The following is a 13,023-nucleotide window of genomic DNA, read 5'->3' as shown; positions in this document are numbered from 1 at the left end:
TTTAAACTTTTTTGACAATTGGGAGGGAGGGGAGGGGTGGGGGGGGGATGGGAAGAGGAGGATCAGCAAAGCAACACAGACAATTCTACATTATTATTTCTTCTCCATCATCATCACCATCAGACTTTGCACTCGAGGCGGACGACTCATCCATGTATTGTCTTAACCTCTCGGAGCAACTTGAGCAGGGCAAAACAAGAGAACCGCCCCCCGCTTTTCTTTCTTCTTTTTTTAGATCAGCCTCCTTATACCATGATGACGGTGATTCATTGATTCCCGAGGTACGTTTGTTTCTTCCCCCGAACAAGAATGGATCGACTTCAACGGTATAATCAAAGGACTTTTGCTTGCAGCATACCATCCACTGGCATTTTTTCTGGACAAATAGCCGCGCGGCCTGATATCATCTAATAGGAATTGCACTTAATTTTTATTTTTTTGTTGCAGTTGTTTTTTTATTTGACTGAAATTTTGCAGCCTTCCCCCTTTTCAGTTTCTACCCGCTCAGCTTTACTGTATGGGTTCAACTATTAGGTCTTTAAAATGCCTTCGGAACAATGTCAAGTCTTGTCAAGGCTCACAGCGGCTTCTTATTGGCTCTGTCTCCAGGTCTGTGTTACTAATAAAACACTTGTCAGTATCGACCAGTTACTATGCAGCTTGTTTTCTTTTGATAAGATTTATACTTGTAGTAGGGGTGTTGCGGTACACAAAAGTCAAGGTTCGGCACGTACCTCAGTTTTGAAGTCACGGTTCGCTTCTGTATGGTATGGTTCTCAGTTAAGAGGAAAAATGCGAAAAAATTCGTGCAGCATTAACTACAATTGCAGCCTATAGGTATCTTTCAGTATAGAAAAGAAAATACTGCTGCAAACAACCAAGGTCTCCATTAAATAAAATACTTCTCAAATAAAAGTGAAAGTTCCTCTCCGCAATCAAAACAATTCTGTACCTTTGGCATATTTACACCATGTGCAGTTCGGTACAGCATGGCCTGTGCAGTTCAGTTCGAATACATGTATTTATTACACCCCTAACTTGTAGGCATAACATTTTGCAGCTTGTCATCTGACTACCACAGCAGGTGAGAACAAGCTCAAATGGATGTTTGCTAATGATCTGCTGCCATCATGTGGACTGACAGGGAATGGAAAATTCTTTACTTTGGCTCCACTGCTCAGAAGGACATGCACAATTAGATTTTGGTTCAGGCTTTTACAAAAATACTTTAAACTTTGCCTACAAATTGAAGCATCTAACAATATGTTTGTTAGGAGCATTGTTCTGTCTCACATGGCACTTTAATAGTTTTTAATGTTTGTTTATGTTAATAATATACACAGCTGCCTTTTTTTGGGGTTAGAAACTAATTCAATTGAATCCAATCCAGCAATTAATCCTACCTTTTTAATTCAACGTTATAATGAGTTGATTCAAATATGATCATTTTGGAGGCTGCAGTTTGTATAGTGGTTCTGTTGAATTGTATTTGGATATATACTAACAGGGTAAGTAACAAACGCCTCTTTGTATAATGCAATACAGTTTAACGGTACCACAAGCTGTAGCCTCCAAAATTGATCCACACATGTAAAACTTCCCCCCAAAAATTAACAATATATGAAGGGAGGACCATTTCATTAGTGTTTGCTAGATTTACCTAATAAACTGGTGACTGAGTGTGTATACCAGTTAGGAGGAACATGTCAGATTTTATGTACAACTTTAGTCTACATGTTTGTGTTACCTTTTTTAAACCCTTGGAAGATTGGCATACAGATATGTTTCTAAATGTAGGTATTGGTGATTGCACATTAACAGATCAGTAAATCAGATGTGTGCATGAAAAAGTATTTTTTTACTTGGTTAGGTTTAGGCAACTGTACTATGACTGGCCCAGTGTTAGGGGTTATATTAGCTGTTTCCTCAACATCTATCTCCCCACGATAAACGTGAAACTGAAACCTATCTGTGATTGCTCAGTTACTTTACTCTTGTAAGAGTTCAAAGTTCAAACCAGCCTCAATGTTTGATTTCACCCCTTCACAAATACTTGTTATTGAGATTGTCATAAGTACTACCTAGGCTTCATTGCTCCTTTGTTGAGAGGATCATCAAAAATCTAAATCTGCCATTGTGCCACGTGTCAAACCTAAAGAATCTCTAATCTTTCTCTAAGAAAAACTCCGTAAATAAAAGTATACATTACATAATACTTCTTTATGACCGTATGAACTCGAAAATGTCCACAAGTGACTCGCCACATTACATTTTGTGCGAGAAAATAATAAAATAGGCTACTACAATCCCTACAAAGTCCCTGACATGGCAGAGATAAGATGTGTTGACAGCTTGACTGCATGGTCATAAGGGTAGAAGTTTACCAGATACAGCTTTTGGGGGACGGGGGGTTTAAAAACAACCGAAAGTATCAGTGAGTCTGGTTATTACATCAGGAAACCCCATTGTAGACAGATGTCACATGAGCTAGTGGAGTGAGTCATAGAGATGCTGGTATGGGCTCGCCTATGGCAGACAACGTTTTATGCGTCTAAAATAAAAAGGACATATCAACGATAGTGGAGGCGTTATTCCTCGAAGACACGGGTGGAAAATGGAACCTACTGGTCACTTGATATCGTTTACTTGACAGCAGAGGGAATTGCGAAATGTCAATAGTCTGAACTGTGCTCGGGTTGGGAGTGAATACAAAGTAGTTTACAATGTTCCCAATTTCGCCCGCTTAACGTATTTCCACCCATATTTCAGTGCAGCGTTTAAAAAACAGGCTCAGTCACATTTCAAGCTAAACCCCGCATTTTGAGTTGCTTCCCTATTGCTGCTAACTGCTGGGCCTCGGTCTGTCATATGACAAGGACAGTTGCCTCTTCACCGCCCTGCCCTATGTCGTCACGCGCAGCGGTTGATCAAAATAAAATAGTCCCTCGGAAAATCGCACCATAAACTGAAAGCCACCTGAAAAATCATTAATTCCGTGAGAGGAAATTTTACTTGGATACACACTGTATGTCACTGCACGGTTCACTTTAGAGTTGCATCGTGACAGCGCCAAGTCCGCCCCGCGAACTAGCCCCTCCGCTACGTCATGTTGTTATTGTATCCCTCCGCCAGCAGTCGCACTAGGAAAACAGCTGTAGCGAGCTAAACGCTAGTTAGCATCGTTTGTTGTTGTCGAGCGTGTGTGTCAGCGGATTCGAGTCGTTTCTTGAGCGAATAACTAGCACATTAACCTCCCGAGTGACCGGCTCGTTGTCTGTCATCTCTTTTTTATTGCACGATGAAGTTCCAATACAAAGAAGAGCACCCCTTTGAGAAGAGGCGGTCTGAAGGCGAGAAAATAAGGAAGAAGTATCCGGACAGGGTGCCTGTAAGTAGCTAACGGTAGCTCGGTGGCTCGAGCTAGCTTGTAGCCTAGTTGTTATGCTCGTACTGTTTGGCTAATTGTTTGTGACACCTAGTGTATGTACTAAAACAACTAACAATTATTATATGGTTAAATTGTACGTGAACATTATCATCGTTCATTTTTGACTGCCACGTTAGTAAACAGTCCCCAGCTAGTTCTGCAATGTAGAGGTTAAAGGATTTCGGCCGTACGGAGCAGGCCAGGTACTGATAGCTTGGTCTAATCCTTCCGGGTGTGTTATTTTTTTTATCCAAAGAGGCAGGTCAATTTAGTTACACATTATTAAAACTCTTTGCTATTTGTTTTACGACTGTTGCTGTCATTGCAGTAAAGATAGACGGTCTGAGGTGAGAATTGAAAAATGTCTGAGTGTAGTTAGAGGCTCTGTTGAAACGCTAGTAGAGTTGCACCTTAAAATAGTTTGTGTCAACATATAGGCCACTTGTTTACCTCTCCTTGGAAGCAGGGTTCCTCTAGGTACCTAAAAAAGGCATTGAATAAATGAATCAACACTCAAGGTCTTGATTGGTTGAAAATGTCTTGAATTAATCTTTTTAAATTATTTTAAAATACTAAGACGTGGTGGGTATTAGGCCTATGATTATTATCAGTGTTATTTTTCTGACGTTGCAATTTCAAAAACACAAATAATAATATATATCAAATACAACGCAGATCAGCATGCGCATTATAAGATCCATATACGACACTTTCGTGGCACATTTTTATATTTGTTGGCATTTTAGTTGTTTATTTTTAACATCTAAAGCCGTGATGAAAAATAATGACGTAGGCCTACTTAGAGTTACTTGTATTTTTCATTTAAACTAATTTAAAAATGCCTACAATAATGATCAAAAATGTCCCTAACCCAAAGTAATGTTTTGTCTGGTTTTGGGTATTCTACAATTGGGCAATATATATATTAGGTTTCTGTCCAACAATTAATATTTCAAGCAAGTAGCATTTTGCAACATTTTATTTTTTCAAATATGTTTGCCTCATCCACTCCCATGTAATATATTTACATGTATCAATTCACTATTTTCGCTCTAATTGAATTGAAAATCAAAATGTCTTGGTTAAATATATTTCAGTTTCACGCTTCACTGACATTTTAGTGCATTCTCAGATCCCTTTTCTTAGGAAGGAGAAATGTACTGTTGAAAGTTCCTCTCACTCGATAGACACAGGCTTTGTTAAATATATATATAAAAAAAATCTAGATTAGTTTGCCATGAAACATGTTGTTAAATGATTTTTCACTTTTTCTTTCAGGTCATTGTGGAGAAAGCCCCCAAAGCCAGAATAGGAGACCTGGACAAGAAGAAATACCTTGTCCCCTCCGACCTGACAGGTAAATATTGTAGGACTTGCCACGTTCCTGGAAAATATATTGAAGAGAGTGACCCTTGTTTTTAATATCTAAAAAATTTTTCTATCATTCTTTTATCAGTGGGACAGTTTTACTTCCTCATCCGGAAAAGAATCCACTTGCGAGCGGAGGATGCTCTGTTCTTCTTTGTAAACAACGTCATTCCACCCACCTCAGCTACCATGGGCCTGTTGTACCAGGCAAGTTCTGCCTCACTGGGCTGCTCTCGGAACGCTTGTTTCTCAGCGTCTTGTGTTTTATTTTTTCTTACTCAAACTAAAGTGAGCCTCCCTCTACCTTTTTTAAATGTCATACTAACATTTATTTTATTTTCTCCCTTGCTTCCTCAGGAGCATCATGAAGAGGACTTTTTCCTCTACATTGCCTACAGTGATGAGAGCGTGTACGGAAGCAGCCAAAGGGAAATCTGATCCCACCACCATCCCCATCCCCCCATTCCCAACCACTACCCACCCTCCTGAGACCCCCACCGCTCATTCATTTAAATATTAAAACCAGCTCAGCAGCCTAGAGTTCCCAGAGTTAAATATGTCAAATGCACTTTCATCGACCATACATTATCCCCTCCTCTCTCCTATTCATCAATGTCTATATTATTCTTCAGTCTGAATTGTATTTGACTCCACTTTTTCTTTTCAGTAGCGACTTGGGTTGAGGGGGGTCTCGTGGCCAGTTATTTTTCTAGTGTCATAATTGATCATATTTACTTAAAACACTGCGAAAGAATAACAAAAAATATGTTAGAGCTATTAGGCCGTAATTAAAGTTAACCAAGGGTTGTGGGAAGAAAGGCATAGTATGTGAGTTCAAACTTGATCATTTGGATAGTTATTGGTTGTCTCCTTTTGTTGGCTTTTCAGCAGGATAAAGTGTGTTTTTGAGTTTTAAGGTAGGACATTTATAGCATCTTCCAGGTGAAGGCAGGTTTTTTTTTTGTCTCCGGCAGAGTAAAGGATAACTGTTTTGCAGCAGTTCTTTTCCTATAAGAAAACAGAAGTGGCTTGCTTATTTTTTATTAGTGTTACTAATTCATCAGGTATTGACGTCTGTGAATTAGAATCTAGTGTGCTGCCTAACATCTGACCCTAGCCAGGACTCAGGAGTATAATATAATTCAGACTAAACCATCATCCTCTGCTTTCAGTGGTAAGACTATTATGTTGACTGCTTCTATGATTCTTGTTATTGTTAATTTTTAGATGGCTTGATTTATTAAGGTATTGTAAAGCTGAGTGCAATTTCCTCTCTTTTTTTTAAAGTTTTGTCTCCTTTTTTTAAAGAAAAAAAAAATTGAACTCTGTATACAGCTGCTTTACTTGCTCTTTCTCTCCGCTCATGACCATACATGATAAAATGTGATGAAAAGTTATCTGGGTTTCCTGTCTTTATTAAATATCTTGTGTCATATATTTTTAAGGGTTGGACAAATATTTGAATGCAGTACCTATTTTAATCATTTAAGCCCTAGTGCAAAGTTGTGGTTCTGACAAGATAGATAGATGTTCTCAAGTTATCACAGAAGATAAAGTCCTATTTTATTGATATCACCCTAAACCACAAGTTGAGGGCAATACATTCTCTCCAAACACAATGTCCTAAATTAGCGATATGGTTGTCTTTCTTCCTGTATTTACATTGGTTGCCTTATCATATCAGCTATTGGGCTGCTCAAATAATGTGCATTCCCAAGTTGTGTAAGCAATGTTTTATTTTCTATTTTTTTTTTGCCCTTTAACTTTTGTGAAGCTGATTTGACTAAACAGAATCTATTTACAGATAGGAAAGCAGGGGAGGAAAAACTGAGATAAAGAAAGCAGACAAGCATAAAGTAGCTAGTAAACAATAGATAAAGTGTAATGTATAGGTTTATTAAATAGCCTTTGTATAATGTTTAAGCTTTAAAAAAAGAAAGGTGTCTCAAACCATGTGGATACTATATTTGCCCATTAAATCGATGAATATCCAGCAGGTGAATAACTATTAAAAAAAAATTTAACGTAAAGGGGGACATTTTCCGTCTGAAAAGCTTCTTACAACATGTTCAGTCAGGATTGAAGAGTCACAGTCACAAGGGGAATTTGGAAATGTGTGTTTGCTTATTTAAACTTGGCTGTCTGCCAATAAACACAGGAGAAACAACAAATCCCATGATGCTATTCGGGGTCTTAAAAAAAACCGGAAGTACAACATTTTCACCCGGGCTGAAAACCTCTCCGTCTGTTTATATTTTGGACATACATTTCTATTTTATCCTGATTTTATCTTGTTTAACTGCTCCAGATTCCCTCCAAATTTGTAACCGCAAGACGGCTGGGTTCTTATTGAACGACCTACAAAGTAACAAAAGTAAGATTTTTTGGTACTTTATCGCTTCGCCATGGCAAAGTAACAACGAAAATATGCCATAAAATTCGTAACGTTAGCAGCTAGCTAACTCTACTGAACGTCTCCTCTCGGTCTTGTGGCTACTTAAATTATTCGACCGTGGTTAGGATATTAAATCTCTACAGTTTTAAACTTCAACTACACTGCAAGCGGTGATTTATGATACTGAGATACGCTGTCAATAAGCAGCAGCTAATGCAAAAATGCTAACTTAGCTGTTAGCCGATAGCCGCCAGACCTACATTACAAAAAGACTCATTAAGACTTTATGGATTTTAGCACAAAACTGCAATAATAATTTAATGAGACAACATTTGGTAACTTGGAATATGAAGCAGGACATTTGATCAAAATAAGTTAATATAAGGGCAAGAAGATATAATAGATCTAGTTAATAACTTCATTATAACTAAATATGAATATTCACAAATGTTGCTTTGCCATGCCCTGCTCCTCATTGTGGATACATACCACTAAATACATGAATGAGATCGATTGGCCACTAATTATCAGTACAATTTACTTTAGCACCATTATATAAGTTTATTTTGTATTATTTTATTGTTATTTTTCTATCACATTGGTCAATACTGTGGTGTGGTATCAATACTTACGTAGTAGATGATCCTTGTACTTGGGATGTGTGAATATTTTTTTCTAAACTGACAATTTCACTGGTGTTGTACGACCTTTTTTGAGGATGTAACTGTAACCCTGCGATGTCTGAATCATTTAAATTCATAGCAATTCTGCCAAGTACACGGCAAGTGAGATGTAGGTAATTGACGCTGTTAGACTGTACGTTTTGTGCTGTTTTCCTCTAACCTTTCACACTTGTTAAACTGAATGTTGTACCCACTCCAGCTGGCCCCACCGCTGCCTGTCACCATGCCCGCCCTGTTGGAGAGACCCAAGCTGTCCAACGCCATGGCCCGAGCCCTCCACAAGCACATCATGAGGGAGAGGGAGCGCAAGAGACAAGGTGCACACACTATAGGCAGCTTTCTCTACACATACAGAAATATTATGAAAACGCCCTGTGTGCCCTATGTGTTGACAAATCTCTCCAAAAATTCTTTAGGGACAATGCAGTAAGAACGCTCAAAAACTAGCTTCATCAATAGGGTTTTTTCTTGTGGGCCATTTATTGGATTGAATTGTCAGGTTTCCAACCGATACCTAAAAAGTCTTAAATGTCATTGAATGAGGCTGCCTGAAATATAATTAGATCGGTGGAGTACCTTATTAACTCTACGGTACAAATTATGACATTTTATTTTTGACAATACTTTCCTAATGAGTATTTCTAAAAGGGCCTTAGAATGTGTTTTCCACCACTGACCAACATGATTGTCATTTTTTCAGAGGAGGAAGAGGTGGACAAAATGATGGAGCAGAAGATGAAGGAGGAGGAGGAGAGGAAGAGGACAAAAGAAATAGAGGAGAGGATGTCTTTGGAGGAAACCAAAGAGCAGGTTGGAACAGTGACACTGTCTGTCCTGCCTTTATCTTTGGTTGCAGTGATGACTATGCAGACCAATCTATGGAAATATGTTTTCTGATGCTGTGGTTAACGATGACACTAACCCTTCAGGTGATGAAGATGGGGGAAAAACTCCAGGGACTCCAAGAAGAGAAACACCAGCTCTTCTTACAGCTGAAGAAAGTGCTTCACGAAGAGGAGAAGAGACGGAGGAAGGAGCAGAGGTAGTAAGGATACCTTTGTTTTCTACCTCTTAAGATTTCTCCATTTAACCTGAGGATTGTGTTAAGGCATTTCTGGTGTTCAGTTGCATTTTTGTGCCTTCTATTCTTTTCTAGTGATATCACCACATTGACATCGGCCAGCTACCAATCCAGCCTGCCTATGCACTCAGGGCAGCACCTCCTCAGTATTCAAGGTAAGGCAGTAACAGCTTTTGTGGACAATTGTCATGGTCCCTTTAATTGCTACACATTCTAAAGTGCTAGTAAGCTGATGTTCCCGTTTGCCTCTGTCAGGTAGTCCAGTTGGCCACAATCGACCCGGCGCGCTGCTTGGAGAACGGAGCAAACAGCTGTTCCCCGCCGGTGTGATTCCAGTGAGTATAGGGTGGAAGAACTGATGTCTTTTCATCAAATATCTCACCACAGGTACTTCTCCATAGGTCATACGTTTGTATGTCATTTCTTCATTGAGTCCTGTTTGTAGGGCTGTCGTGACTTAGTCAACGCTTAAAATGCGGCAGTGTCGATCTTTGAAGTCGGCACATGACTTTTCATAAAAGGAGCTTCATATGGTGAAGCTCCTTTTCCTGCAACAAAACTACGTACTTGTCCTTTATTTGGCTCCAGTCATTGGTGGGTGGAGCGGCTCCACACACTGACAATGATGTCACAGCAGAATCCAACTGCAGCAGAGTCTGACTCCATTCAGGTTGAGATTCTGTAATGACAGACCATGCCTGGTGGAAAACATTTTCAGTACAGCATTTAAAGAGCTGGTTCCAAACAGAACAACAGACAAAGTACACAGACGATATACAACACACACACCACAGAACAAAACAACAACGTACATCATGGATCATATTACTGGTTACTGGTATTCCAGGTCCATATCGCAGTTGGGTAGAAACTGTTTTTGTAACGAGCTAAAGGTCCTCCAAATTCCAAAAGATGCGTGTTCAGTCCGCCCCAGCTCCCCCACGGCAGCGGGGCGGATATGTTTCTCTCTAGAACAATGTGTGTGCTTCCACTGGCTCTTCTGCAGCAGATACGCAGGGCTTCTATTTTTGCCGGATACCAGAGCACGGATCATCAATTCGGCACAGAACAGATCGAGCGAGACAGGAAGTCAGACAGCGAAACAACATTAAAACATCCGGTAAATTTTTCAGAATTAAAACACTCCGTGTTGTTGACGCCAGATGGTGTTTCAGGTAACTATATTGATGATGTAAGTTAGGGGTTATTGCTATGCCTCCATTACTACATGTTAAATAATTCTGATGAATGAATTCATGCAAAAGAAGCATTGCTCACCGCAGTGTGCGGCCGTTATTACCTCAGAAATTAAATGTTTACTTAGATTTTTTGGGAAAAAATTAAACGGTCACACTATTCGATGAAACAAAATCGATAGATTAATCCATGGACTGATAGTCCAATAGTGGTAGACCTGTCTGTGTAGAGAAGCTCATTTTCTTTTCTCCCTCCCTGATTCTCCTCTTTAAGGCTCGTCACTATCAGACGGCGGGGTTCAGCTCTGGCTCAGCAGAGCATGGACAGTTCAGCGGGAGCCAGGGGGTCCATGAACCCTATGGGGTGTCCCAGGCCCAGCACCCTGCCACCTACGCCCCTGGACCATCCGTACCCGTCAGCTTTGCTAGCAGCTCCCAGATCAGAGGTAATAATAATAATATATTTAATTTATATAGCGCTTCTCTCGCACTCAAAGCGCTAAGGTAAAGGACATGGCAGTGGCAGAGCTCACACCTCATATCTAGTATAAAAAAAACAGTTATTTGCTCTAGAAAGATCTTAAAGGTTGCATATTTTGTTAATTTTCAGATTGAAATTGTACTTTGGGTTTCTATTAGAAAGTGTTTTCAGGGAGTGCATTTTGCATTATAAGTGACTTTTAATTTGAGCAACACAGTCCATCTGGCTTATTTAAATGAATGATTTCACTAAAGTACCGCACAAAAGTAGGATCTAGTGGTTTTTCTGAAATGGTGTTGCTTTTGTGGTCCCACAGGTGCGTCTGCGTTCCAGGCCATGCAGTACCTGCCCCACCAGCAGCCTGGCTACCCCGTCCACAGTCACTTCACCTCCCAGCCCGGTCAGTTCCTCCGGCCTCACCCTCCTCATTGGCTGTTTCATTGCCATAACCGCCGCAATAGAAGGAAATAAAAACTTGAATGTTTGCTTTGCTTTTAAAGTCAAGAATGATTTGATTGTAAATGTTCCTGTCTGTGTGTGGTGCAGGATACATTCCTGGAGCAGGAATCCCCCTCCAGAAGCAGCTGGAGCATGCCAACCAACAGTCAGGCTTCACTGACGCAGTAAGGACATCTGATTATAGAATAGCTTTGTGACCAGAAGCATTTTGTGACGCTCAATGAACTATTTAGAGTATTTGATGGCGTATTTGTCTGATGACAAACTCTTTGCACTGTGTTTCGTTGGTGTTCTTACAGGGTGCGTTAAGGCCGATGCATCCACCAGCCATGCATCCTGCTGCTCCAGGACTGCTGCCCACGCCATCCATGACTGTCCAGATTCCCACAGCAAAGGTAAACAGTCCAAACACACGCATCACTTTTTAATACTGAGCCATTGAACTTGTTGGCTCTAGGGTAAAGAAGACTTTTAACTGATTAACACTATCAGTTAAACAGTTTATTATACATTTCTCATGGCGGCGTGTGGACACTTGACAAGGTGTATTGATCAAGTTCTGGCCTTTTACCTGCAATGGTTTTATTGCACTTGCCCACCATAAACACAAGCTTCTAGTAACAAAAATAAAGCAACTTGATGAAAATGGTAAACACAGTTTCATGTTAAAAATCAACTTTTGTCTGACAGACACGGTATTGTTTTATCGGGCTGGAAAAGCATTAATGTCCGGCAAGGCGCTTTGAAGAAATTCTTGGAATGTTTAAATTTAATGAATGCACCAAAAACAAATCCAGATGTGCTCTTCATTATCATTACAATCGGCAGCAGAACAAGTGCACCTTCACAGAATCATGAAGTCTGAGTCTGGCTTGTTCTCCCTCTCTACTCTCCCTCTTCTTCCCCCTCATATCAGTGAATTTGAACAGAACATTAGTCCACAGACCTCCTGTAATGTCCAAATGCAAAGGGAACGCTTCTTCTGGCTGCCACCCTGAGGCCGCGGGATTCTCCATCTTCTAGTTTCAGAGAACTTACTCCTCCTCACATCCTTGGTTTCGTGTTGTACATGCCATTAACAGGAAAAAAAACACAACTGCAAAATGCCTCTTAAATCTTTATAGTGTGACATAATAATTAGCGGGTTTTCAAATATCCTCTTTGGTGCTTCACCAGTCCCCGTTCCAGGGCTCTCCCCAGGGGGCTCCTCGCCACGGCTTCCTCCCCCACAGCCAGAGCGGCCAGCGCTTCTACCACCACGGCAAGTAACTCAAGATCCTGGAGACACCTTTTGGAAGACCCATCCACTCCTTCAGCAAAACGTTGTGAAGTTATATAAGGCCTTATGATTATTATTATGATATTTTATTTCCTTTCGAGTATTTTGTTTTCATTCATCAGTCCTCCATGCTTACATGCTTTTCCTTTCCTTTTTTTTTTTTTTTGAACATAACTTCAAATGTTAATTTGTAAAATATTATTAATTATAATCTTACCTACACACTGTAAAGCCATTCTGGAGGTGCTCATGTGCACTTAAATGTTTCTTTCTTGTATAAATCAAGATTGCATGAACCAGAGCTTATTCTTTGTATACTTAACAGTCTCAATTAACCACATCAGTGAAAAGCAGTCTCTCTGCTGTTACTTTGCTCGCTGTAAGAAACAATAGCACTATATTCAGCTGCATTTACAGGTTGGATTTAGAGGACATGAATCAACACAACATGTCTCACTTGAACACTTCTGACTTAAAAACTATTTCACTGTTACTAACTTCTGGTCGATCACATGAAATCAAGATCAAGACTATTTTTATGACAACATTTAGTAGGATTTCCAGTGTTTAGTCCTCCTTTACAGCAAATTAAGTTTAAGTCTCTGTTGTTCAAAGCGTTTATGTTGCTAAAACAATAAAACAAGTTTTAGTCGA

General features: G+C 39.9%; 2 protein-coding genes across 7 annotated transcripts; both read left to right on the top strand.

Moving 5' to 3' along the window:
- Positions 1-3,157: 3,157 nt before the first annotated feature.
- gabarapb (GABA(A) receptor-associated protein b) lies at positions 3,158-6,192 on the top strand. The gene is made up of 4 exons (XM_080052285.1): positions 3,158-3,388; positions 4,706-4,784; positions 4,884-5,002; positions 5,153-6,192. Exons 1-4 carry the CDS (start codon positions 3,299-3,301, stop codon positions 5,231-5,233), a joined length of 369 nt encoding a protein of 122 aa, XP_079908411.1. The 5' UTR covers positions 3,158-3,298; the 3' UTR covers positions 5,234-6,192.
- Positions 6,193-7,028: 836 nt separating this feature from the next.
- On the top strand, positions 7,029-13,023 carry gps2 (G protein pathway suppressor 2). Of its 6 annotated transcripts, none has more exons than XM_080051736.1 (12): positions 7,029-7,169; positions 8,073-8,190; positions 8,574-8,683; positions 8,803-8,915; positions 9,030-9,109; positions 9,210-9,289; positions 9,961-10,074; positions 10,425-10,596; positions 10,948-11,031; positions 11,178-11,254; positions 11,390-11,485; positions 12,267-13,023. In XM_080051736.1, exons 2-12 carry the CDS (start codon positions 8,097-8,099, stop codon positions 12,357-12,359), a joined length of 1,113 nt encoding a protein of 370 aa, XP_079907862.1. In that variant the 5' UTR covers positions 7,029-7,169; positions 8,073-8,096; the 3' UTR covers positions 12,360-13,023. The 6 variants fall into 6 exon arrangements, with proteins under 6 accessions (XP_079907862.1, XP_079907863.1, XP_079907861.1 ...); XM_080051737.1 differs by having other exon boundaries at positions 8,803-8,918; positions 9,964-10,074; XM_080051735.1 differs by having other exon boundaries at positions 8,803-8,918.

Source organism: Ammodytes marinus (genome assembly GCF_949987685.1).
Source record: "Ammodytes marinus genome assembly, chromosome: 23".
NCBI lineage: Eukaryota > Metazoa > Chordata > Actinopteri > Uranoscopiformes > Ammodytidae > Ammodytes > Ammodytes marinus.
Note: the sequence above shows the minus strand (reverse complement) of the source record. Positions and strands in the feature narration are given on the sequence as shown.

Bases quoted from the DNA above. Each gene is read 5' to 3' on its own strand.
- gabarapb (XM_080052285.1), top strand. From the start codon at position 3,299: ATGAAGTTCCAATACAAAGAAGAGCACCCCTTTGAGAAGAGGCGGTCT. The intron at 3,389-4,705 runs GTAAGTAGCTAA...TTTTTCTTTCAG, and splicing joins AGTATCCGGACAGGGTGCCT to GTCATTGTGGAGAAAGCCCC. The intron at 5,003-5,152 runs GCAAGTTCTGCC...TTGCTTCCTCAG, and splicing joins CCATGGGCCTGTTGTACCAG to GAGCATCATGAAGAGGACTT.
- gps2 (XM_080051735.1), top strand. From the start codon at position 8,097: ATGCCCGCCCTGTTGGAGAGACCCAAGCTGTCCAACGCCATGGCCCGA. The intron at 8,191-8,573 runs GTGCACACACTA...TCATTTTTTCAG, and splicing joins GAGGGAGCGCAAGAGACAAG to AGGAGGAAGAGGTGGACAAA. The intron at 8,684-8,802 runs GTTGGAACAGTG...CTAACCCTTCAG, and splicing joins TGGAGGAAACCAAAGAGCAG to GTGATGAAGATGGGGGAAAA.